Raw genomic sequence first — 25,359 nt, 5'->3', positions numbered from 1 at the left:
CTGTTCTCACAATAGACTGGGAGGTCGTTATTCTTCCTTAATATTTGGAAACACGGTCAGAAGTTAAGTAGCTTTACCCAGGGTCATATTGTGATTCACTCAGTTCCAGATAACTTGAAATTAAATTAGTTCATTTTCACCACATAGTGCTGAATGGGTTCAGCTCTATCCTTGTTTTGGGGAGTAAATTGTGTATCTTGATATGGAGAATTTCCTTAGTTATACGTGTGGACAAACGGCATATGCAAAGGGACTAGGATGAAGGTAAAGTAGAACACATAGCTAGTATGTACAAGACCCTGGCTTCAATCTCTATCACAAGACAATGAAAGCAAGAAGAAGGAACTAAAAAGGGGGCCTCCCAGAGGCTGAACTGACTTCCCTTATCCCCCAAAACCTACTTCTTCCTATATGAGCCAACTATCTGTTCCTCTTTGAATCTAATGTTCTTGCATCTCAGGCATTGGTGGTTGGTCATGTGCACTGTATATTCAGATCTGATTTCTGTGCCCAGAGATCCATTTGCAGTATGGATGCTAGCATTGTCTTGATTATTGAACCATCTCCTGTATCAATGTTGTGTAAATAATGCTCCCCAAGGGCAGGAGAGATGGCTCAGTAGTTAAGAGTAGTTAAGACCTCTTCCAGAGGTCCTGAGTTTAACTCCTAGCAACCACACGGTGGCTCACAAACATCTGTAATGTGATGTAATGTAATCTTCTGGTGTGTCTGAAGAGAGCAACAGTGTACTCACATAAGTAAGTATATTTTAAAAAGAATGCTCCCCAATTATCTCTGATTGGTTAATGAAGAACTGATCAGCCTATGGAAGAGCAGAGGAGATAGGAAGGCTGGACTTCTGATCTCAGCCAGATAGAGAGAAGGAAGAGAGGGACCACAAAGACAGAAGGTAGAGAGACCATGTGGAGAGACCAATATTTGCCATGAGGTTGAGATGAGCGAGCAGACATGAGGACACACATAGAGCAGTGTGAGCCAGGGGAAGACCAGATTGGCATGTAATGAGGCATTAGTCTGGGTATTAGCAGCCGTGGAGGGTAAGGCTAGCCCAGAGCCAGCTTAGGCTTGCAGCTTGCTATTAAACTTAACAGGTCGTTGTGTCCGTTATTTGGTCACCAAGAACGGGAACAGATGAGGTCTACACTTAGGTATGTAACAGAACTTACAATTCACTTCATATTAGCTATTGCCAGTTTACTTCATAGTATAAGGTAATCAAACCTTCAGCGGGAAAACAGTAAATAAAAACTTTCTATAGTAACTCACAATAGTATACTGTTGGGTAGTAAAGCAAGTAAAAAACTCAATTTTTGACAAGATTCATAAAAGTCTTCATTTTGCCTTAATACCTTTAATTTCTGATTATGGACAATAATCAGTTATAATAAGTTTGATATTTTCGGTACTCCTAGGTATTTGAGAGGTTGAGAATTCCAGCCTTAGCAACTTAACAAGTCACACTCCTCTCAATCTCCTTATATGTATTTATCTTTTAAAGACTTACCGCTTTTATATTTGCTTTCCTCCATGTATGACTGTGCACCACCTAGATGCAGTGCCCCTAGAGGCCAGAGTAAGGAGTCAGATCCTCTGAACTGGAGTGAACAGTTTTGAATCACCATGTGGTTGGTGCAAACTGAAAGAGGAATCTCGCCAAGAGCAGCAAGTGCTCTTAACTACGGAGTCACCTCTCCAGCCCCTTTTGCATCTTTCAAAGGGGTAACTTACAGAAAAGCAAAATAAAATCATAGGCAGTAATACACAGATGTAGACTACCACACTTACTTTTTTTTTTTTTTTAAAGAATTATTTATTTACTTTATGTATATATGAGTACACTGCAGCTGTCACCAGAAGAGGGCATCAGATCTCATTACAGATGGTTATGAGCCACCATGTGGTTGCTGGGAATTGAACTCAGGACCTCTGGAACATCAGTCAGTGCTCTTAACCACTGAGCCATCTCACCAGCCCCCACACTTACTTTTTAAATTTGTTTTTTAAAAGTAAAAATACAATTTTGTATTATGTAGCCCTGGCTGGCTTGGAATTCAATATGTAGACCATTTTGGCCTCAAACTCAGAGATCCACTTGTCAGTGCCTCCTTAGTACTGGTATTAACGGTACACAGCACCACCCCCAGAGAATGTATAAATGTCTATGGTACTCATTTCCTGTTCCTGTCCGCTACAAATACCTTTAAGGGCTGCCTGCCATCATTTTGTTATGGGGATACAATGGTGTTTTAGAGTTTACGGCTATTATATCAGCTAGAGATTACTCTTAAGCAAGTACTTTAGGTGACAGGCCCTAAAGTAAAATTAAGGGGGGCAGGGAGGGAATCCCTTTTATTGAAATTCCTTGAACAACCTTCTAAGTTGAACTTTGTCTACCTGGGTAGCTGCTTGTTTTTATGTCGAAGTCCTTTCTCCAGTTTCCTAGGCACCTCTGAGGTATTTCCACTTCGTTTTATTTTTATTACAAATATTCTCCCTGATGACAGCATCTATAGTTCCGCACCCAGAAGGCCAAAATCCTGAAAAGCTGGGTTCCCAAGTTCCCTCTGCTTTCGCTTTACTCGAAGCGGCTGTTTCCGGTACTGAGCAGGGATGCGCACGCGCAACACGCCTGTCCAAGCCGCGCCACCGAAAGGCCCTTCCCTAGGGACGAAAGACTCGAGGCCCTGTTGTGACGGTGAACTACATTTCCCAAATTGCAATGCGAGAAATTGCCGGCGGCGATTGGGGCAACCGGTTGCGGACTATGCTGCCCGCTTTGGACTACACTTCCCGACACGACGCGCGAGGCGTTGCCAGCTGCGGGCCGAGGGCGAGTTGACGCGGGAGCTCGGGACGTGAGGCATGAGCGGCGCCCTCCCTCGGCCCGTGCGTGTCCTGCTCCCTACCCGCGCGAGGGTCGCGCGGCACTGGGCCTAGCAGCGGGCATCGGCGTTCTCAGGGGCAGGTGCAGCCGCACGGGAGCCAGGGAGGGCAGCTGCCACCATGGAGGTGAGCGGGCCGGAAGACGACCCCTTCCTGTCACAGCTGCACCAGGTGCAATGCCCAGTGTGCCAGCAGATGATGCCTGCCGCGCATATCAACTCGCACCTGGACCGCTGCCTACTGCTGCACCCTGCGGGGCACGCGGAGCCAGCGGCCGGGTCTCACCGCGCCGGGGAGCGGGCCAAGGGGCCCTCGCCACCCGGCGCCAAGAGGCGTCGACTGTCGGAGAGCTCGGCGCTGAAGCAGCCTGCCACCCCGACGGCGGCCGAAAGCAGCGAAGGCGAGGGCGAGGAGGGCGACGACGGCGGCGAGACTGAGAGCCGTGAGAGCTACGACGCACCGCCCACGCCCAGCGGTGCGCGCCTTATCCCGGACTTCCCGGTTGCCCGCTCCAGCAGCCCGGCTAGAAAGGGTTTGGGGAAGAGGCCAGCGGCTGCAGCCGCGGCGGGCAGTGCATCCCCGCGCAGCTGGGATGAGGCGGAGGCTCAGGAAGAGGAGGAGGCGGGGGTGGACGGCGATGGCGACGCGGACGTGGACGGAGAGGACGATCCTGGGCACTGGGATGCGGACGCCGCTGATGCTACGTTCGGAGTCAGCGCGGGCCGCGCGCATCCCCGCGCGCTGGCGGCTGAGGAGATCCGACAGATGCTGGAGGGCAAGCCGCTGGCGGACAAGATGCGTCCCGACACGCTGCAGGACTACATCGGGCAGAGTAGGGCGGTAGGGCAGGAGACTCTGCTCCGCTCGCTACTGGAGACCAACGAGATCCCCTCGCTCATCCTGTGGGGCCCCCCAGGTTGCGGTAAGGTGAGTGCCGCTCTTGCCCAGGGCCGCTGAGGTATTCTGCGCCGGGTGTGGTCCTCAGATTTCTGGACCCCTCCTCGGGAGAGGGAGGCCTGGGGGCGCGGTCCTGATGCGTGAGCTGAGTTTGTAATAAGCAAGCATGTCATTCCCCCAGATTCCTCAGACTCCCTGTTGGGCGTTTTCCAAAGGAAAATACCCGAATTTCTTGGTTTATGTGGGAATGTGGACTGAGATTCGAGCTATCTTTGTGGTCATATCCCTGATTTTTAGTGAACCAATTCCAAGCAAAGGGCATCCTGCAAACATTGGGAAAGAAACATTTTGTATACTCCATTTGTTGTTGAAAAGTAATTAAATTTTTTCTATTTACTTTCTACCCCTCCCACTAGTTGGTTTATTCTAACTGGTTTTTTGGAACTGATAGAAGTCTCCCTTCTGTGAGTCGTTTTCAACAGGCATTTCCGTAACTTTCCCATTGATGCTCTTGAGACAAACGTCCATGCTTTAGTGTCCTGTCCTGTGTACCATCTTAACTACAGCCGGAGGAGATCGGTTAGAATACCGTGGGTTTAGAGAACAGGTCACCGGAAGAATCCTTGAGAAAATGTGATGAAGTGAATCCTGTCCAAAGCATCCTATGGACAGTCAAGAAGGAGCCCGGGAATATAAAGAACTCTTGTCAATTTAAGGTTCAGACTGCTTCATTCACAGGCACATTCCTGAGGTTTATCCTGCTTTTCTTTGCAGCTCCTCTCAGCCACACCTCTTTATTTGCTGGAATACATCATTCCTTTTGTGCCTGCTTGTTCTCATGTTCTCTCAGACCAAGCATAGGTCAGATGTACCCAGATAACATTTTTTTTTTTAAGCCCAGGCCCTTGCACTCTACTCCATCATTGAGCTACACTTCCAGCTCCAAAAATAACATGCCAATTGCTTAGCATGCTGATTGTAAGCATCTCACTCACTCCTCCCATGTTTAGTGGTTCAGGGAGTTCAGGGCGTTTGGTCAGTAGCATTGGTAGTAATTCTGACATCTGTGTTACAACATGAAAATAGCCAGCTAGATGCTTGTAGGCTTTGAAAAGATCTGCAGGGAGATGAGTAGTGAGTCATGGAGGATTGAATATAAGAGATTTACTGGACAAGGCTGCTCAGTGAGGCACTTGGTGATAGTCACAAGCCTATATGACAAGAGAGCCTAATAACAAAAGGCACAGGTAAGCTGGGATTTGTTACCAAGCAGCCAGTGTCTAGTAACACTCAACTATACAATTTCCAGAAAATAAAGTACCACCTTTCTATTCAGGGATAGTTAGTCATTTGGCAAGCAACCTTCTCTTTTTCTTTCTTCCCATTTTTAATATTGAATTGCTAACAGTCGTATTAGTAGTGACAAATACATATTTATTGGGCACCCATTATGTGCCAGATATTGAATTAAGAGCTTTCTGGAGGGCCTGAAAGGTAGCTCAGTTGTTAAGAGCACAGACTGCTCTTCCAGAGGACCCAGGTTCAGTTCCCACATGGTGGCTCATAAGCACCTGTAACTGCAGTTCCAGGAGATCCAGTGCCCTCTTCCAGGAGATCTGACATCCTCTCTTCTGACCTCCCAGGGCAAGAGGCATACACATGGTGCAGACTTTCATGAAGGCAAAACATCCATATACATAAAACAAATTCTTTAAAAAAAAAAAAAGGTTTTCTTGAGTCTTTCCTTTGTTTTCTTAAGTACTAATAAGATCAAATTGCTCCTTTTAATTTCCTTCTAGAGTGGATGTTCAGAAGTGGCATGTAGCTGTTTTATATGCTAGCTGCTTATTGACTTCAGAAGCTGTTCATTTTGTTTTTCTCAGCTAATCTGCTGGCTTCCCATTTGAGCTTGGTTCTGGGATCAACTCTTATCCTGGGGCCTTTAGCATTATACTCTTGGCCAAAGGAGAAAGAATTTTTTCTTTGGTGAGAGGTCACAGCTGTCACCCTGGCTTTGCTAAATCAAGACTGCCATTCTTTATTGGGATTCGTAAGATCTTAAAGAGTCCACCAAAAAAGAATCAAAAGGAGTTAAGAGTGGAGGATGGTCAGAATTGGCCTAAGATTTAACTGTCTTACGATTTTCGTTGTAATGTTTTTGTTTTGTTTAATTCTGTATATATAGTCTATGCTTCAGCATTCTTCCATGTTCAGCGTACTTAGCTAAGTAGATATGATTGATGCCTATGCATACTGCCCAGTCGATTAGGTTTTAAAACTTTGTATATCTTTCTCTAGACCACCTTGGCGCACATCATAGCCAACAACAGCAAGAAGCACAGCATAAGGTTTGTGACATTATCTGCAACAAATGCCAAGACAAATGATGTTCGAGATGTCATAAAGCAAGCTCAGAATGAAAAGAGCTTTTTCAAACGGAAAACCATCCTTTTTATTGATGAGATTCATCGCTTTAATAAATCTCAGCAGGTATATTAACTTTTTACTATTTTTTTTAGATACTATGTATATAAGATACATAGAATGTTTAAGATCACTTTGTAAAGTATAAAGCAATATACAAATGCAACAAATGTTAACTTTCCTCAAGACACATAGGCTTGCCATCCATCCTCAAACCCCTCCCTCCCTCTCTACCTCTCCCTCCCCCTCCCTCTCTCTCTCTCTCTCTCTCTCTCTCTAAAGTATTTTTAGATGACAAGAGAATGCTTTCTCTCTCTGATAAATGAAATAATTGCCATATCTCTAAGCTGTCAATAGAAGAAAAGGTTCTTTTGATCCATTTTCCAACTTTTAGAGCCTTTTAATCTAAAAAGACATTGTGACTAGTTGAACTCAGTCTAAAGATCATTATTTAAGGCTAGGGTATAAAGCACTTATCTAGCTTATGAAAACCCTGAATTCTAGCTCTATGCTCTGCCCTCCAAAGTTCATGGTTTTATCTTTCCCCAGTATTTTTATGTTCAAAATTATTTTCTGTGCCTTCTAGTTCTTGTCAAAGTAAAAATTGTAAGATATTATTTTAAGCCCTTTAGAAAGAAAACTATAATTTTTTTTTATAAATAAAACTTCTTTTTGAATTACCTAAATAGACAAAAACATTTTTTCAGGCATACTTTTTTCTTTGATTTACATTGTTACAGCTTTTTAAGTATAGGTAGAAATATTTCCCAAAACTAATAAACCTTTTTTCTCCAAACTTGAATCTTTCTGAGTATTACAATACTTTAGAGTTCTACCTGGTTTTGGCTTAAATATGGGACCAGTGAGTTGGCATTTCCCCTTTAGACAATGTCTGCTGGTTGTATAGTCAACAGTTTGTTAAGAACAGTAACACGAACATTTTAGAAATATTAACAATGATCTTCTGTAAAAAGCTGATGTTGCATATGTACGCACTATGTACTAGTTCATAGTTCAGCATTGGTAGAAGGTACTTTTCTAAGCAAAGAAGTAGTTTATGTTGAAGCTGTTGGAATTGTACTTGAGAAGTACTGTATTCTTCCAGCAAGAGACCAGAGTTGGACATTGGCACCCAGAAGTTGCACTTTACGTATACTAACCAAGAAAGATACTCTTGAAATTGATGTGTCTATACTGATGAGTATCCTGAAAAGGAAAAATGAGAAAATGAAGGAGTATATAGACGACTTACATAGGATTCTGCATGTGGCTGTTGAGTGGAATCACTTTCTTCTCTTTTCCTCCCATGATTAGGATACTTTCCTTCCTCACGTGGAATGTGGGACGATCACGCTGATTGGTGCAACCACTGAGAACCCTTCGTTCCAAGTCAACGCCGCACTTCTGAGCCGCTGTCGGGTAATTGTTCTTGAGAAGCTTCCAGTAGAGGCAATGGTGACAATTTTAATGAGAGCAATCAACTCACTGGGAATCCATGTCCTAGACTCTAGCCGTCCTACTGACCCTCTGAGCCACAGCAGCAACTGCAGCTCTGAGTAAGTAGATTGTGTGCAGCCCCTGGGTGCCCACACCTCCCTGAGAATCTCTTGGCAGAGCGCCAGAGAGGGCTGGGCCTTAGGCAGTGGCCGGGTGGAGTCAAAGAAGAGCTGTTGGTCTGTCTGTAAGGAAAGTGAAGGAGGAGGAAAGTGCTTAGTCCTGCCTGCAGGCTCTGCCTAAAGTTCCCTTTTCTTAAGGTGCATCTTGTGGCTACTGATAGATGTGTCTGCATCTCTGAGCTCTAATATTGCTTTGCTATTGTAGTAACCTGGGCATTTGCTTTTATGCTTCATACTTTATCCTCACTCACTTATTTTAAAGGTTTAGACAGAGTATAGGAAGCCTTATTTTAAAGGATTCAAGCCGCTCATTAAATAGAAGAAATAGATATATACTTCTAGAATTAATTTACAAATCTTTGGAGATTTGTGTTAGATTCAGATTTCTCCCCCCCTCCCTGCAGTGTAATTTTTAAAGTATTGAGGAAAAGCTAATGTAATTCTGCCCATACAATTACTTAAAACATTTTGTATATTCCAAAACTCGTTTCCATGAAAGTAAAGAAGTGTTACTGAAAGCGACATGTTCCGAAAGTGACAGACTGAAGAGAAGTCTCGTTCCTTGTGTTAACTAGCTCTGCATCAGGATCACCCTGAAGCCTTTCTTGTAGTTAATCCATTTGATTTCCTGGGTCAGAGGTTTTTCTTTATTGTTAGAAATGTTATTCAGAAGTCATTTGTTGATGTGCTGGCTAAAGTAATGCAGTAGAACGTAATGTGGTCTGAGGAGAATCTGTTGCCCACCTCCTCATGCTGTGGACCAGACAGCTGCTTGTGCTTGCCCCAAGGCCAAGTTCTGGGGCCACTTTTCTGTGAGGATTAAAGTACAAGGCATAGTTGTACTCTTAGGTTTTAGGTTTCAACAGTTTCTCTCGATGCGTCTACATACTCCCATTTGCTTCTGTCTTACATTTAGGAAGAATACTACCATCATGCCTCATAAAAAAAAAATGCCTTGAAATATTTGGCCAAGGATCCCTGGGCAGAATGAAGTTGCTTCATTATAGTCTACAGTCATGGAATGGCTGTTAGGAGTGTGGCCGGAAAAAAGTTTGGGACCTGCTGTTATCTGACCATTGTCAGATTAGGGTCCCTTGTGGGCTGGGTCTCAGGTCATTGTATCTACTATAGTCTTTTCTCTGTCTCTTTAGAGGGTTTGTTCAAGGACCCCTCAAAAATAAATATACAGATACTTATGTACTCTCTATAAAAAGATGCAGTGTTTGCTTTAAATCTGTACACATTCTCCCATATACTTCAAGTTCTGACTAGATTGGTTTTTAGTTTTTAACATTTTTTTTTCAGTCAACTCAGTACCTTGTTCATGACAGGCAAATGTTTTATTACTGAGCTGTGCTTCCACCCTCCATAAAATATAATGCCTAATATGATACAAATGCTATACAAATAGTTGTTACTCTCTGTAATTTAGGGACTGGGGACAAGGAGAAAAGATCTGCACGTTTAGTAAAAACACATTTAAAAACTTTTTTTTTCTGTCAAAGATTGATATATTTTTAGATGGTAGAGAATCTATGGGTCAGCTATAGACTGATGTCAGCATGTAGTAAAGGCAAACTGACACGAGAAAAACAAAGAAGAAAATTGCCTAAGCTTTAGGAAACTGTTTTTATCCAATATGTTGGTTGTAATGTGTCTGTAAGTTTATGTCATGAGTATTCAGGGTCATTTTTATTTCCTGTCATTTCATGGGACTGAGGTATCCATGTTCTTCCAGGCTTCCTGTTCACTGCTTTGCCGTGATTGAGCTGAGGTCAATAGCTTTGTGGAGCTCATCCTTATGAGGAGGGTTTCTGTGCTTTAAGAGATTTCCAGATGATCTGCAGGCACATAAACAATGAGAAGATCCAGTAGAAGAATTAAGATTTCATATAGATACTGACCTGCTGAAATGGCGTTGCAGTCAGTGCAGACCTCCGATAGCCAACATGGCTTACTGTTTCCTCTGTCATTTGTTTATAGCTGATCTTAGTTATGGCTTCTTTTCATTCTTGCTTGCTTTTTCTGTCCTCTACCTTCCTGGGAACGCTAAGAAAATGGGAAGTTGTCCTTGTTTATATTTCCATCGCCCTGTCAATCATATCTTCTTATATGCTTGGTGATTGGTTAGGGCATGAATAAATCCTAGCTTGTAATGTGAAAGACATTGTGTTGTCCTTCAGAGGAGATAATTGCCCAGGTCTGAGAACCTTTTTTCTTTAGTAAAGTATCCCTTTTTATCTGCTGAAAACACAATAAAGTAAGTATTAACCTTAGGACAATTGATGACTGAATGGCTAGCATTACTGACAAGAAGTTAGGAGATGTCATAGATCACAGAAAAACAAACACATTCTAGGTGACTTCCTGAAAGAAGTAGCTGCTACCTCAATTTCCAAGAATAATTTTTGACTTTCAGTTTTTGTGAATAAATATTACTTTCAAATCACTATTTACTGGCATCAACTGTGCATTCATTCTTACATATATTAATCAGGTTAGGTTACACTAATCTAGCTAGAAGAAAGACTCAGACCCCAGTCATTGATTCCTCTCTGGGAATACTGAATGTGCATTTGTGTTGCTGTAGTATATTTTGGTGCTATAGGTAGAAACTAGAACATGCACAGAGAAATTGTAGACTGTTGAAGGCTGTGCGCAAGATGGCAGGTATGGCATCTAGAACTACTCCTGGTGATGTTTACGCTACTTGATTGTATTTGCAAATCCAAGTTCTCACACACAGTGTCTCCATTACAGCAGCACAGCAGTATTCCATTTCTTGCTTGTTTTGGTGCTGAGGTTCATACCCAGGTCTTTTCAGTTGCTTAGCCACTGAGCTCCCCCATCTCCACCCTAGGCTGCATGTTCTTAAAAAAAAAATTCCTGAGGCTTTTAATCTCAGCATTCCTGAGGCATTAAAAGTCCTGCATATGCTAGGTATTGTGCTTGTTGAAAAGTGCATTTCTGTGCCTCTAGAGAGCATGTAGTGTGATAAAAGTCACATGAGCAAAGAGCTCATAGGACTTTGCTATGGTCATCTGTACAAGAGAGCTCCTAAACTTGGCATACTAGAGATCCCTTTCTTCCAAAACTCGTGTGACCCCAAGTATATAGGCGAGGTATAAAAGTCAGACTTTGATGGGCGATGATGATAATGATGGTGATGATGATGTTGTTTATGTTTCTGTTTTTCAAGACAGGGTTTCTCTGTTAGCCCTAGCTGTCCTGGAAATCACTCTATAGACCAGGTTAGTATTGAATTTAAAGATCCAGCTGCCTCTGCCTCCCAAGTCCTGGGATTAAAGGTATTCACCACCACTACCATTAAAATTATTTTAAAACAGTTATTTAGTTTACATGTAATTTTTTCACTAAAGATGAAACTTATTTGCTTAATAATGAGATGAGTGTAGTTGCTTGTCTAAAACAATACAAAGGATACACACTAATTGAAGCTTATATACTGATGAATGACAATAGAAAGATATTAAAAGTCTTTCTTGTCTTGGGACTGGGGATGTAACTCAGTTGGCAGAGTGCTTTTCTAGTATGCATGAGGTCCTGGGTTTGATTCCCAGCACTGAAAAAACTGGGCATGGTCACATATGCCTGTATTCCAGCACTCAGAAGTAGAGGAAAGATGATATAAAGTTCAAGGTCATTCTAGGGTGTCTAGTTCAAACCAGGTGTCTCAATCCAGTCAGACAGCTGACTAAATGGAGCGTATCACTTTAGTGCACTTTACAGGTACTTCATTTCAGCTCTGAGTTCATAGTTGATGAACCAGGCTGACTTCTTCAGTTCTTCCGTGAAGTCACAAGAAATTATGTTTTCCAGTATCATGTGTCAAAAAAAAAAAAAACCCAAAAACTAGTGTACAAAAGAGTTTAGGCTTCTAGGAGAGATGAGGGAGTTTCCTGTGTTCTTCTAAGATCAAAGCTTTTTCTCCAGTTGGAGAAGCTAGGTTCTAAGTCTTTTATCTCTGCATCTTGTTAAGCAAAAATACATTTTCAAGTGCATTTGTTTTAGCCAATTTTTCCTTATTACAGAAGCTTTTATATCTTTGTTGTTGTTATTTGCTTTTTTTTTTTTCTTTAAAGAAAGAAAAGATCTCACTCTGTTACCCTGGCTGTCCTGGTACGTGCTTTGTGGGCCAGGCTGGCCTGGAACTCAAGACTACCTGCCTCTGCCTCCTACCACACCTGGCCATATTACTTCTTTAATCTGTTTTTCATTTATTTTGCGTGTGCATTTTAGTACATGCACACCATGTAATGCATGTGTCAGAGGACAACTTACATTAATTGATTCACTCCTTTTACCATGTGAGTTCTAGGACTCGAATTAAAGCTTAGCAGCAAATGCATTTACCCACAAAGGCATCCTACCAGCCTCTGTTTATGACTTGCTATTTACTATTTTATTACAGAATACTATGAAATTTTGGTCAGTGTAGTCCCAAAGTAGATTTTAATCCCAATTGATTTTCTTTAACTTTTGTAGTTTCTTTCCACATTGAAGCACACCCCCATCTTGTGCACGTGCATGTATGTATGTATATGTACAGGAAGGACAGACTCCTGAGAATCAGTTCTCTCCTTCTATGTGGGTTCCAGGGATTGAACTCAGACAGTTTGGCTTAGCAGCAAGCACATGTACCCACCAAGCCATCTCATTGGCTCATATCCTATTTTATCATTCTTAGTATGAATTATTTCCTCCCCTCATTCAATTATAGGACATTTTATTTTTAACTTTTAGTATTTTTTAAAGGTTTTTATTATTAATAGTATTAATGTGTCACTGTGTGGGCTTGTGCAGTGCGTGGGTCTGTGGGTTCTAGAAGACGGTAGTTAGAGCCAGGTGTTGGAGTCCTTAGAGCCAGGAGTAAAGATGGTTGTGAGCTGCGCCATGTTGGTTCTAAGAACTGTACTTGGGTCTTCTGCAAGAGTACTGTATGCTCTTACTCACTGAGTCTTCTCTCTAACGCTAATTTTTAATTATTTTTGTGTGTGTGTGTGTGTGTGTGTGTTATGTGTGAACGAGTACATGTGTATCATGGAGCATATAAGAGGTCAGACAACATGTGTGAAGTTGGTTCTTTATGTAGGTTCTCAGAATTGATCCCAGGTCTGCACAGGTTTGCACACTGTCTGCCTTTACCTGCTGAGCTATCTTCATTGCTCCCAGAGTATTTTAACGCACCTCATGTCATTACTCTTCACAGCTTATAAATGCAGGAGTTCGGGATGTAACTGAGTGATGGGGAGAACCTTGGAAATTACTGCCCAGTATTTCTAAGTGGGGATTTTCATTTGTGCTTTGCTTCTACCCTCTGAGTGCCATCAGCACAGTCCCTCTTACTATTTGGACAGAGTTGCTGACAGATTTATTTTGTTTTAAAATAACTCTGACAGAGGAAAAGTTGCAAGTATGAGTGATATATAAAGGGAAGAAGGAGTGGTGGCTCTGTGACTGCACTGGGACAGGAGAAGACCTCTGCATTAGGACCTGTAATGACAGCTAGCTTGATTAGCTCCATAGGCAATCTCTGGATTCAATTAGATAGCAACTGGGGCATCAACCTCAGACCTGCACATGCACCAGTACACACATGTGTACACACACATACATAGTGGTTAGGAGTTTAATGTTTAAGGGAGCAGTTTAATTTTCCCAAGAGGATAAAGCCCGTGTCCACTGTTAAAGCTCTAGTCACAGTGTGCTATTTATAAATCTTTGAAGCACACGCTGATAGAAGGGACATAAACCACAGTACTAATTTTAAAGACCAGCGTTGTGTGCTTCTCTCTTCTTCTTCTTCTTTTTTTTTTTGTAAGTTCAACATAACATGTATTTGCTTTAGGAATGAGGTCTGAGCAGCTATTTATTCGAAAGAACATAAAACTATACAGTATGATTCCAATAGTATTTTAAAAATTAGCTACACTGTTAATGGCTGGTTGAATCATAAAGGAAAATTAACAAATGACCATGTAAATGTTATTTCTGGTTGATAGAAATAGGAATTTTGTTTTCTAATGCTTTATTTTTTAAGAAAAGACTGTCTTGCCAAGAGATGCTAAGAAAGGCAAATTAATCCACTTATTACATAAATTTTGAATGCCTGTTATGTACTAGGCATTGGGACTACCACAGAAGGATAGACCTCCCACCTGCGCTGCCCTTGTATGCTATCTTTGTAGGATAATAAAAGTAATTTCAAAAATGACATTCTCAAATACTGCACTCAGTATTTATTGGGGACTCTTGAGAATAGTGGTCAACAGCACACCTCATGGTTTAGGGCTCACAGTTTTTGTGTTGCTAGGAGGCTTTCCTAGGAGACAGAAGATGTTGCTTTTCTTCCAAGGCAAACTAGAGGTATTCAGGCAGCTTTGTTCCTTTCATCGCCTTCCTCCCTGGCATGTTCTTCCTACTCAGGTGCCCCTCTGGTTCTGGTCCTTTCTTTGCACATTTTGTTTAGTATGTGTCTTTTGATTTTGTTTTAATTCATCTTGCAGAAATCCCATCTCTAGTTGATAAATGTTTCCTAGGCTCTACAGAATGCTAATGGTATAGTCTAGATGTGTGGTGAATCTTCTAGTGAAGTGTCTGCTGGTTGGAGCTGCCATTATAAAGGAAAAAGGCCATTCACCAGAGCTGTGGGGCTCAGGTGGTCCTCAAGAGTCTGCGTAAAAAGCAGTGTTAGAAAGTTACATGATGAGAACTATAATGTCCTTGCTTTTTGTCAACTTATACACTGGAGTCATTTGGGAAGAGAGAACTTCAATGGAGACAATGCCTGCATCCACATTGCCTCTAGGCAAGTCTATATTTTCTTAATTAATGATAGATGTGGGAAGACCCAGCCCATGGGAGGCGATGGTACCCCTAGGCAGTTGGTCCTCAGTTGTATAAGAAAGCAGGCTGAGGAAACCATGGAGAACAAATCAATAAACAGCCTTCCTCCATATCTCATGTTTCATTTCCTGCCTTGAGTTACTGCCCTGACTTCCCTCCGTGATGGACTGTTACTTAGAACTGTAAGATGAAATAAACTCCTTCCTCCTGCTTTTGGTCATGGTGATTAATGACAGCAATAGAACCCCTAAGGCACATAATGGATAACTAGAAATCCAGGGCAACTTAGGTAAAGAAAAGAATATCATTTTTAAAAATTATTACCATAAAAAGGATTAAGTTTTGTTACAGCTTTTTTTCAAATAAAATTTGGTGGCTTTATTGTTGTTTCTAGTTCTCCCATCTCCCTCCTCTGAGGCTATTTTTAAAACATTAGACATTACTTTTGTGGGTGGGTAGGTAATAACAAACACCATGTTAACTCCAACAGACAGGCTGGATCCTTTCCTCTTCAAGACCCTTTCTTAGCCTAGCCCAGTTCACTGTACACTGTTTTCCAGGTAGCTGGTTTGGACATCTGTGGCCAGGACTCATTGTTACTATAAATAATTTTAACTGAAGGCTGGAAATGACACAAATGAACTATAAATTTAAAAATATATATTTTTTCCTCCAAAAAAATACAACTAGCCACTCAATCAAAAATATTCTAAATAATATGTGGTCAATGGCTAACTAGGTTGGGAAGAGAAATTTTATTAAATTAGGCTTTAAAGGTAATCATAGTTTGACCTTCTTTTTGAAGGTCTGAACTTAGAAGTGTGATTGTGTATAGATAGTATGACATAAGTCCATTGCTGGGAATTAGGTAGGAAGATTGCTAAGTTAGGGCTGCATTTATTGGTCTTCATAGAGAGTCTATGCCTCAAAAACAAACAAACAAACAAAAAAAACCCAAAACCAGAAAAATAGGTAAATGAATAAATGTTATTGTGAATTTCAGTCCTAAAAGGTTAGGTGACTTACTCAAGTTCTGAGAGAGTCCTCTAATCAGTTTCCAGGATAGTTGTGAAATACCAGATGCTCTTCATTACACTGGGAAGATTAATGCCCACAGAAAGTGGCATGCTGCCATCCAAGAATGCCATGGCCAAAATTCCAAAGGCCTGTTGTTCCTTGGTCTGCTGTGCCAGAGTAATTGAGATTCTTGTTTGCTTGTAAGATGAGGGATTTGGGCTTTCTGATTAAAGAAATGTGATGCTATCAGGTGATCCAAATATTCCTGTGTCATCAGATGTGGATTACCCTTGACATAGGCTTTCTATACACTATGGTGAAGTGCTAACATATCTAGTAGTTTTCATGATTCTATAGGCTTGAAGCAGACAGCCTACTTGTCAACAGAGACTTTTTATAGCATTTGATGTCTTGCTTTGTACAAGCCTGTATAGATTAACTTGTACAGTGAGGTCCTCTGTGGCTCATAGATAGACACGACAGCCTCAGCTTGTGAGATAGAGAGATACCCTATAGCTCATGTCTGGTAAAGTGTAGTGACATACCCTTAGGACTTAGGAAACTTGGTCAGTTCTTAGTCTAAACAATGCTTAATTATCTATGTTAACAATATGATTTCAGAATAAATACTAAAATCTTTGAACCAGAATGCTTTACTGAAGTTAAAGTTAAATTAAGATGTGCTGCAAATGAGAAGTTGATCCTTGAATGTGTTGGTAACGAACACTGGTTTCATTGCAGGCCCTCTGTCTTCATAGAAGATAAAGCAGTGGACACTCTGGCTTACCTCAGTGATGGTGATGCCCGGACTGGCTTGAATGGACTGCAACTGGCAGTGCTGGCCAGGCTAAGCTCTAGAAAGATGTTCTGTAAGAAGAGCGGTCAAACCTATTCTCCTAGTCGAGTTCTGATCACTGAGAATGATGTGAAAGAAGGCTTACAGCGGTCCCACATTTTATATGACCGTGCCGGTGAGTAATTGAACTATGGGAAATTAGAAGTGCAGGGACAAATGTGCCCGCAGCTCCTTCTACCCTCTGACCTTCAGCCAGGTCCAAAGCATGCTCCAGATGCTCGATTTGATCTGCATATTATAATGGAAGTAAGCCTCCTACACAGGGCTGACCTTTCTGAAGACAGGAATAAGACAAGCTGTCTTGATAAGAATCAAGAAGAGCTTGGGAGTTTGAAATAGGAGGCTTCTCCTTCGTCTTGTAAGTTGGCTTATACAGATTTCCCCTTGTTGTCTGATAGCACCTGGGAGAACCTGGCAGTTGACAGTGATTCTTGTGTTCACTTACAAAGTTAGTAAGGCAGAAAAGATTTACTGGTTTATTTGAGAGTTAAAATCCTCCATTTTTAGTCTAAAAGATGAGTTTACAGGGATTCTGATAGTTTGGCTTTATAGTAGCTTTGAAATTTTTAATTTTGCAGTATGTGCTAGGTTTTGCATAGAAACATGTTTATAGATGGCAGATATCCCAGCTCTTATTAAATCTGTGAGCTGGTAATATTAACTATCATAAGCACAGCATATTTGTAACCTACCATGAAAGGTAGAGATGAAGATGGCTTATTGTGGATTAAGCTGAACTCTATTCTAGAACATTTGTGTGACTCTGAATAGTATCATATTGCACAACTATGGAGTGGAATTTCCATGCCTTTAAAAGTCATGCCAGAAAAAGAAGCTGATAATTGAACCTTCCATGTCTCACATTGACTATGCCTCCATTCTGGTATTTCTTAATGATGAGAAGTCTCCTTACAGGCTAGAGAATTGGGGGTAGCAGGGGCTGTAGAATGACCCAGGTCCTAGCCACTGCTTTTCATGAGCAAGCTGGCTGGCTATGCATCCTGAGTGACCAAAGCATCCCTAGCTGATAATACTGTGTGATGTAAATAGCACTGAGGATACATTGGTCACCCCTGTCCTATCTGTGTTGTACTAAGTGTGTACCCCAGCCAGTGGCCTTTTTGCACGCTCTCCCTTGAATATCTTGTCCTTGAAAAGCCTGGGAAATAAAACATCTAGGCATAGTACCCTACTTTGCTTTTAGCCAAGTACTAACACAAGGTTAGAGCAAACTGAACATTTTTCAGAAGTGAACAGATTCTAGCCCACCTTTTTCTGGAGGTCCTGTAGCAGTAGTCTTTACCTCCCCTTGTGAGCATCCCAGAAGACCCTTTCCTTTGACTAGACCATCCTTCATATTTATCAGATCACTAGTCAAAGTCCATAGGACATTAATGAGTGATCTTTTTTTGAGTGCTTTTTTTTTTTTATATTTTCCAAACAACCTTAGAAGGTAGCTTATTAATATTACCCGTACTTTATATAAAAACTCATCTCAGTTAACAAAGCATGTTCTAAAACTGATCCTAAAACACACCTTTATCTATTTCCCAAGAAGATGTGCTGCCTCACTGCCTGCATATATCCCCATGCCTACCTCATGGAGTCACTAAGTCACTCTACCTAGACCATGTTACTGAGAAGAGACACTGGGAGGTGTTCAGCCCTAGGGAACTGTATATGAGGGAGCACTTTCTTACTTGCCCTGTGCTGTTCCAGGAGGAGCTGAGGGCAGTGGAAGCTACTTTGCATGGTAGCACAGCTGTGAGGACCCATATGTCATGCCCTCTTATATTAATGTGCTTACACTGCCCATCCACACCAGCATGCCTGTTCCACAGGGAATCATCAGACACACATAAATACAATTCACATCCTTAGAAAATGTACTTTTATAGGTTGCTCCAGAAACAAGAATTGTAAAACTATTGCCCTGTAAATGTGTTAGCTTAGACTCTTAAAGTTTTTTTATAACCCTGATTTGACAAAAACTACCACTAGAGTCTTTGTTATTATTAATTTCTTTTAATGTCACAAAGTACATAGTGCCTTCTAGTAGGATCCAGTAAGAGGTTCAGATGTTTATACACCAGAGTGAAGGTATTTCTGAATGTGAACAGATGGTCTGTCCTGCATTGACCTCATGCTTTTAGGTTAATAGTATGAACTCCCCAGTTCTCAAGCTGTATATAATAAAAACAAAAGTAAATGTACTATTTTTGTAGGCTAGTAATTAACATTAACAGGTTTAGTTCTTCTGTACTGTTTGCTCTGTCCAAGGCCTGTGTGTTTAAAGCAACCACATTTTACCTAGTGAGAATCCCAAGGCATGGAGAACTTGCTAAAGTCTGCATTGCTAGTAAGTTTGAGGCTCAGGTCCAAACTACCTGGGGCTAGAGCCTATAGTACAGTTCACTGTATTGTAAAATTGGATTACCTCTCGTGTTAAGTCAATAAAGATGAGTGACCTGTGTTAGAGAGTATAGGATTAACTGGTATAAAGGACTAGAGGTATTTGCCTATCCCTCCTCAACCATAGGCCCCTGCTGTGTTGAGAGATCAGGGTTCAGAGTACCCAAACCAAAGAGGTAAAACGGGCCAAAGCCATTTAGATCACCCAGGACACTTCCAGCCAGAGTCCATGGCTCACTTTATTAGAGAAGCCCCAAGTAGGGGACACTGCTTATTTATAAGGTTTAATAACTAGATTCATGTCATTGACCTGGCCTGGATTTCCTTAGGAATTGAAGTTTTGGAGACCCTGCAATCACCCTGTTAGATACTTACCCTTTGGCATACCAGTTTCTCGTCTCTCTATTTGAAGACCAAATGTCATCTTAGCAGCTGTTAGGATTTGTTCCTGGAGCCAGAGTGCTCTGCCTACCAGAACACTGTCGCATTGTTGATGTTGCTCATGATGTTTACAGAGCAGGTGCTTCTCTGGAAGGACTTGGGACCAGAGGACTTTGCCTTCTCAGCTGTCATGTCCTTAAACTTACATGAGAGAATGGTCAGAAGGCTTGGGCATGTGTAGAGAGCACTGCTTATTTTTGATAACTGTTCAGCTTTATTCCATTCTTAAATTTTTTCTAAAGTATATTTTGCTACTCTGTTTGCTCATGAATCTAGGATTAAAGAAGGACTGAGGCCAAATGGTAAGGATGGGGCCACAGTACTTTGAGGCTAAGAGCCATTAGTTCATTTGCCAATACCCTAAGATCCTGCTTCACAATGTCCCCACAGTCTATGGTGTAATGACTGTGGTCTTTGGATATTGAGGTGTCAACTGGCAATGACACTGAGGAACAAATGGGCTCTATCAGCTGTTCTTGCCACTTTCCTCAACCCTGATGACTATGACCAGTCCCAGTCAGTTTTACTCAAATAGACTGTGTGGGCAGAAGATAGAACCAGGACATGAGAATCTTTCTCTCACCTCTCTTGTCTCTGACAATCCACTGTGATAGATATCACCTTTAAGACAACCTATCCCCTCCCTTCCCTTTGTCAGCCTCTGTGTCTAAGTGTCCTTAGTGTGTATAACCATCAGGAGTTTCTCTTCTGAATAGGACCTCTAGGAAACAGGCCTGGAGCCCTGAGTGAGCTCTGGGGCTTAACCAGGTTTCACCCCACTGCGCGTGGCTGGAGGGCAGCTGTCACGCCTGCTTTCCCCAGCACAACTGGGGCCTATCTTAGTTCTGCTTTGTATGTTGGGTAGGTGTACAAGGCAGCCATGTGACTGTTGTTCTGGTGTACAGGGGAAGAGCACTACAACTGCATCTCTGCCCTGCACAAGGCTATGCGTGGCTCTGACCAGAATGCTTCCCTGTATTGGCTGGCCCGGATGCTTGAGGGAGGGGAGGACCCACTCTATGTGGCCAGGAGGCTGGTAAGGTTTGCCAGCGAGGACATCGGTGAGTGGAGGAGAATCTGTGTGGGGGTGGGGGTTCTCAGAGGGAGTGCGCTTACTCTAGTGTCATGTCATGCAGAGCAGGCAGGAAAAGAAAGACTTGTCATGAGCTCAGTGGTCAGTTGCTCCATGTGCATGTGTCTGACTATTTACAGAGTCACTGTTTCTGCTTCTTTGGAGATGATCTCAAGATCATTCAAAATACCAATATATAAGAGATATTTTTGGTTTGCTTTGCAGCCAAATGTTAAGGTTTTTATTTGTTAGTTCTTGAAGTAGAAATGGGAGCTTCTGGACACCATTCAAGACAAAGATTAGAAAAGTTTTCCTTTTCTTATTGTAAATACTGTGTTTTGATTCATCCATTCTTATGAATGCCTTCATGGCCTTTGCACTTTCTGTCTGTCATGCTTAGTCTCTAGTTTTTCCTACTGGCATGTATTTTTATACAAGAGGCCATTTTGACACCAACAGTAACTCAATAAATAGTAACAACTATTATAAATATTATGTGATTAGAGATCAGAGATATATTGGTATAATTGTACTGGGTGTTTTTTTTTTTTATTGGACATTTTATTTACGTTTCAGACGTTATCCCCTTACCCTACTCCCCCCGACGCCCATGAACCCTCGTATCCCATCCCCCTTCCTCCTCCTTCTATGAGGATGTGCCCCCACCTACCCTCCACTCCCACCTCCCCACCCTCAAATTCCCATACACACAGCGTCCAGCCTTCATTGGACCGAGGATCTCTTCTCCTACCTGCATGCAGTAGTGGTTGCTGGTTACAACAGCACACTGGCAGGTCAGAACAAGGAAGGCCTGTGACTTAAACTATGTTTTGTCTCTTGTATGATAGGTCTGGCAGATCCGTCAGCATTAGCACAAGCAGTTGCTGCCTACCAAGGCTGTCACTTTATAGGCATGCCTGAGTGTGAGGTAAGATACCAGCTCAGTTCTTTGTAAATCTTCTTTGTTTTGTGCCCTGTCTTTTGTGGATTTGAATATGAGTCTTGCCTTCATCACAGGTGTGTTAGGTCCACTGAACAAACTGCTTAGCTTTTGAACTTTGTTATGTAGAATCTTAGCCTTTTAGAGAGATGAGAACTTCCGTGTCTCATCAGATTGTAGTTTGGTTTTGGTTTTGTAATATTGGAGCTTGTACCCAGAATTTGCATGTGTTACTGAAGTCCTCCATCACAGTGCTATCCACAGCCCTGTTTTAACTTTTTAAACCAGGTCTTTTAGGTTGTTCAGAAATAGTCCTTAACCTGTTTGCTAGCCCAGGCAGGCCTTGAACTAAGAACTTCCTGCCTCAGCCTTCTGAGTTACTGAAATTATAGGACTGTCACCAGAAACAAGACTGCTTTCACACTGTCCTTAGGAGTCTTGAGGCTCAGAAGTGTCCTAAGCTTTCTGGGAACAGGAAACAGTGGGTTCACCTCCATACCAGACAGCTTCCTAGTCATTGGCTTTATGAATCAGGGCTTAAGAAAGATTTGATTTAGTGAGAAGTTCATAGGTTAAATGAGAACTTCTGATCTAGCTCCCCTCTTATCTCATAAGACTTTCTCTGTTGTTACTGATTATCCAGACTAAGCGAAAAGGGGATTATAAAAATTAATTTAAGAAACAAGCAAGCATGGGAATCATCTAAGAGTTAAGTAGGAGGAATCATAAAATACTCTGCCAAACAGAAACTTTGTGGCATCTTCCTGGTGACATGTGCCCTTCTGTGTCCTAGGTGCTTCTGGCCCAGTGTGTGGTCTATTTTGCCAGAGCCCCAAAGTCCATTGAGGTGTACAGTGCCTATAACAATGTAAAAGCCTGTCTGCGGAATCACCAGGGGCCCCTGCCTCCTGTACCCCTGCACCTGAGGAATGCGCCCACCAGGCTGATGAAGGATTTGGGCTATGGCAAAGGCTACAAGTACAACCCCATGTACAGTGAGCCCGTGGACCAGGACTACCTGCCCGAGGAACTGAGAGGAATTGACTTCTTCAAGCAGAGGCGGTGTTGACTCTTGGGCCATGAGTAGGATGCTTGTATCTTGAGGAAGGCCAAAAGTCACTGGATCTTGGAGTTGGTTGCCTGGGGAAAGTTAAAATAGACCAACATTTTGTGCCAGGAATTAAGGGTTCCATAGATGGAGGTGGTTACTTCAGCTAAATGTGTACCATTGAAATTGTGTCCATTTGCACTCTGTGCAATGATTATGCTTATGAAAATACCTGGCAGCTTTGTGCAATTAATTAATGTTATAAGGAATTATCTATTTTGTCATAGTATTTAAGTCATAATGTCATTTCAAAATTCTGTTCAGTAGGCTTTTTTTTCTTTTAAAAAATGTATATTCTGGGTAGTTATAATTGGTAAGAGAAAATGTAATTGTGATTTAATACTGCATAGTGATTTGGGTATTTTTTTTATATGCAAAGGTCTTAAGAGCCAATAAAACTATTTCAAAGTACTCTTCAGTTCTTCAGTGTTCCTCCTTTTTGGGATGGTGGCACCAGTGTCTACCACCATTATATTTTAGGAACTGAATACAGCAAACACCATAGGGGAGACGATTGGTAAGGTAGGGTATTTTTCTGAAAATTAGGTTTTTTTCCCCTGTTGGAGAATCTCACTTTGTAGCCCAGACTGCCTTTGAACTTGTGGTCCTTTCCACTTAGCTCTTGTGGTGCTGGGATTATACAGCAATATGCCACTGCCCCCAGCTCGTTTTATTATTTAAAGGACTACACCTGTGTAGTTTTATGTGGCCTGTGAGAGACTCTGGCGTTCCTAGCACATTCCACCCCAAAGCCAGTAGGCCTTATTTACATGTAGCCCTGTTTCTAAATCGTTTCCTGCTTTACTTTTTTTGTTTCCTGAAGTTATGCCACTATCACTTGGCTTACTGTCTTTCGACTGGATGCCAATTCTTCTCAGATGCATTTCAAGGGCCAGTCTGTGCACATTTCTGCAGGAATAATAGGTCACTTCTTACTCCTTTATGTGATCTCTCCTTAGAGAGATTCCTTAGCCAGTCCAGAGTTGATGTTAAATGTTTTCCTGGGAGTGCTTCTGCCTTCCTAATGAGAATACCTGTTTTCTGCACATATCGTCCTGCTGCTGGGACATCTAGTTTCATCAACCCAGAAAAGCAGCGTACTATAGAGACTATTCATCCTTGCGCAGGCAGCATACTGTCTTCAGTAGTGTTGTCACTGAAGAACGCTGAAAAGAGCCACTCTAGACCCTTAAGGACTGCACATGGTACTGTGGTCTGTCTACCTTTAGGCTTGTCTGATGGTTTGGCTGGGAATACATTGTAGATAAGGCATTATTTGTTGTCTTCTACTTTCCCACCTTGCTATTTAGAAGTCTGAGGATGATCTGGTATCTTTGGTTTGTAACTACTACAAGCTTATAGAGCCTTCTGTTTCTGGTATATAGAAAGTCTTCAATAGTCTTTGTGTGCATTTGGTAGGACCTTCCTAGACAGAAATCCCTGACTTGCAGTTCTACAATATCTCTATCTTCTTTTTTTTTTAACCCATTAAATGTTGCCTGCTTCACACTAAGCAATCTTGTTGATGTTGGAAACACCAGTGAACAAAGGAGACATTTGCATTTATTGAATGAAAAGTTAGTGTCGTGCCATGTAGAAAACTGAGTGAGAAATGAGGTGGAAAAGGTGCAGAGGTGTGGTTAGATTGAGCTGGAGGGCCAGTGGGGATTTCAAAGAGGAATGGACTGCTACCATCCCCTCTGCTCTAGCCCCAGCCCTGTTTATTTTTCCTTCTTACTGTAGTTTCTGGGAAGTTTCTTCACCTTTAGTTTTTTTGCTCCTTCATTGCTGCCATCCTGTCTTAAATTTCCCAGGGCCTGCTTTTCTTCCCTGTCCGGTCCTTCCCCTTCCTCCCCCATTCTTTCCTTCTGTTCTCTATTCCCTTTTTTCAAAGCCTGTATTTATTGTATTACTTGTTTGATGACTGCTTAACTTAATATTTTTAATTTTTTTCTAGTTTTTTTCCTGTTTTGGTCTCTTGTATTGCTTCCTCCCCCCCTCATGTCAGGCATGAAGTTGGAAACTGAGCACGGTATAGAAGGGTAGTGTGTTGTGTTGGCTTTGTTCCTGTTCGGGCTATTTTTTGAAAACCCTGAAAGTCCAGTCCTTAGGGTTTTTCGGATGGATAGTGGGAGCTCCCTCTGTTGTCTGCCTGTGGGAGAAGATTCAGTGCCTTGAGTGTTGAATGTCAAGCAGGGAAACAGTCAGGTGTGACCTCTGATCTGGTGACCAAGTGGGACCCAAACTGTCAGCTCTACTTGGAGTTTTACAGTTAAGATGTCCTGCTGTGGCCTGGAGTAAGAAGAGATTGTCCCTGGCCTTGTGAGTGTTCCCCAAGACTTTGAGACAGCTTCTTCAGACAATAAACAGGTTCTAGGCTTTCTTCATTGAACTTTATCATCTCTGACCCTCAGCATCATGTGCTAACAACTTCCTTGTTTACCAGAGAAATCCATAAACACTATCTGTCAAGCTAGTAGGCTGTAGAACCATCTACTCTCATCTTACTGGGCATTTAGCTGAAGACATCATGGTATGTGAAACAGGCGTGGTGTCTGTCCTCAGTTGGAAGTCAGGAAGTGCTTTTTGGGTGATCCAACAAATCTTAAAATAGGAAAGCAAGTTGTTTTTGTTTCTGTTTTTTAAAGGTAGATCTTCACTGGCCAAAACAATGTAGACCACAACACACCTAGGAAAAAAACAGTAGGACTCTGTACGAGGGAGTCAGGGTGTTTGCCAGCTGGAGGCAGCTGATCTGTGTTGCCGTGTGTTAAGGTCATGTTATATTTGAAGAGCATTGCAAAC

General features: G+C 42.0%; 1 protein-coding gene across 1 annotated transcript; it reads left to right on the top strand.

Annotated features, from left to right (window-relative positions):
* Positions 1–2,816: 2,816 nt before the first annotated feature.
* On the top strand, positions 2,817–22,965 carry Wrnip1 (WRN helicase interacting protein 1). The gene is made up of 7 exons (XM_028775684.1): positions 2,817–3,831; positions 6,100–6,291; positions 7,540–7,781; positions 16,467–16,696; positions 20,340–20,495; positions 21,355–21,434; positions 22,240–22,965. The coding sequence occupies exons 1-7, from the start codon at positions 3,025–3,027 to the stop codon at positions 22,513–22,515; spliced, it is 1,983 nt and encodes a 660-aa protein (XP_028631517.1). The 5' UTR covers positions 2,817–3,024; the 3' UTR covers positions 22,516–22,965.
* Positions 22,966–25,359: the final 2,394 nt, after the last annotated feature.

Source organism: Grammomys surdaster, unplaced genomic scaffold, assembly GCF_004785775.1.
Source record: "Grammomys surdaster isolate TR1022 unplaced genomic scaffold, NIH_TR_1.0 258, whole genome shotgun sequence".
NCBI lineage: Eukaryota > Metazoa > Chordata > Mammalia > Rodentia > Muridae > Grammomys > Grammomys surdaster.
Note: the sequence above shows the minus strand (reverse complement) of the source record. Positions and strands in the feature narration are given on the sequence as shown.

What these genes read in the sequence shown, in the direction of transcription:
- Wrnip1 (XM_028775684.1), top strand. Translation starts at nt 3,025, where the DNA reads ATGGAGGTGAGCGGGCCGGAAGACGACCCCTTCCTGTCACAGCTGCAC. An exon ending in GCCCCCCAGGTTGCGGTAAG is followed by an intron (nt 3,832 to 6,099) that starts GTGAGTGCCGCT and finishes ATCTTTCTCTAG; the next exon opens with ACCACCTTGGCGCACATCAT. An exon ending in AGCAGCAACTGCAGCTCTGA is followed by an intron (nt 7,782 to 16,466) that starts GTAAGTAGATTG and finishes GTTTCATTGCAG; the next exon opens with GCCCTCTGTCTTCATAGAAG.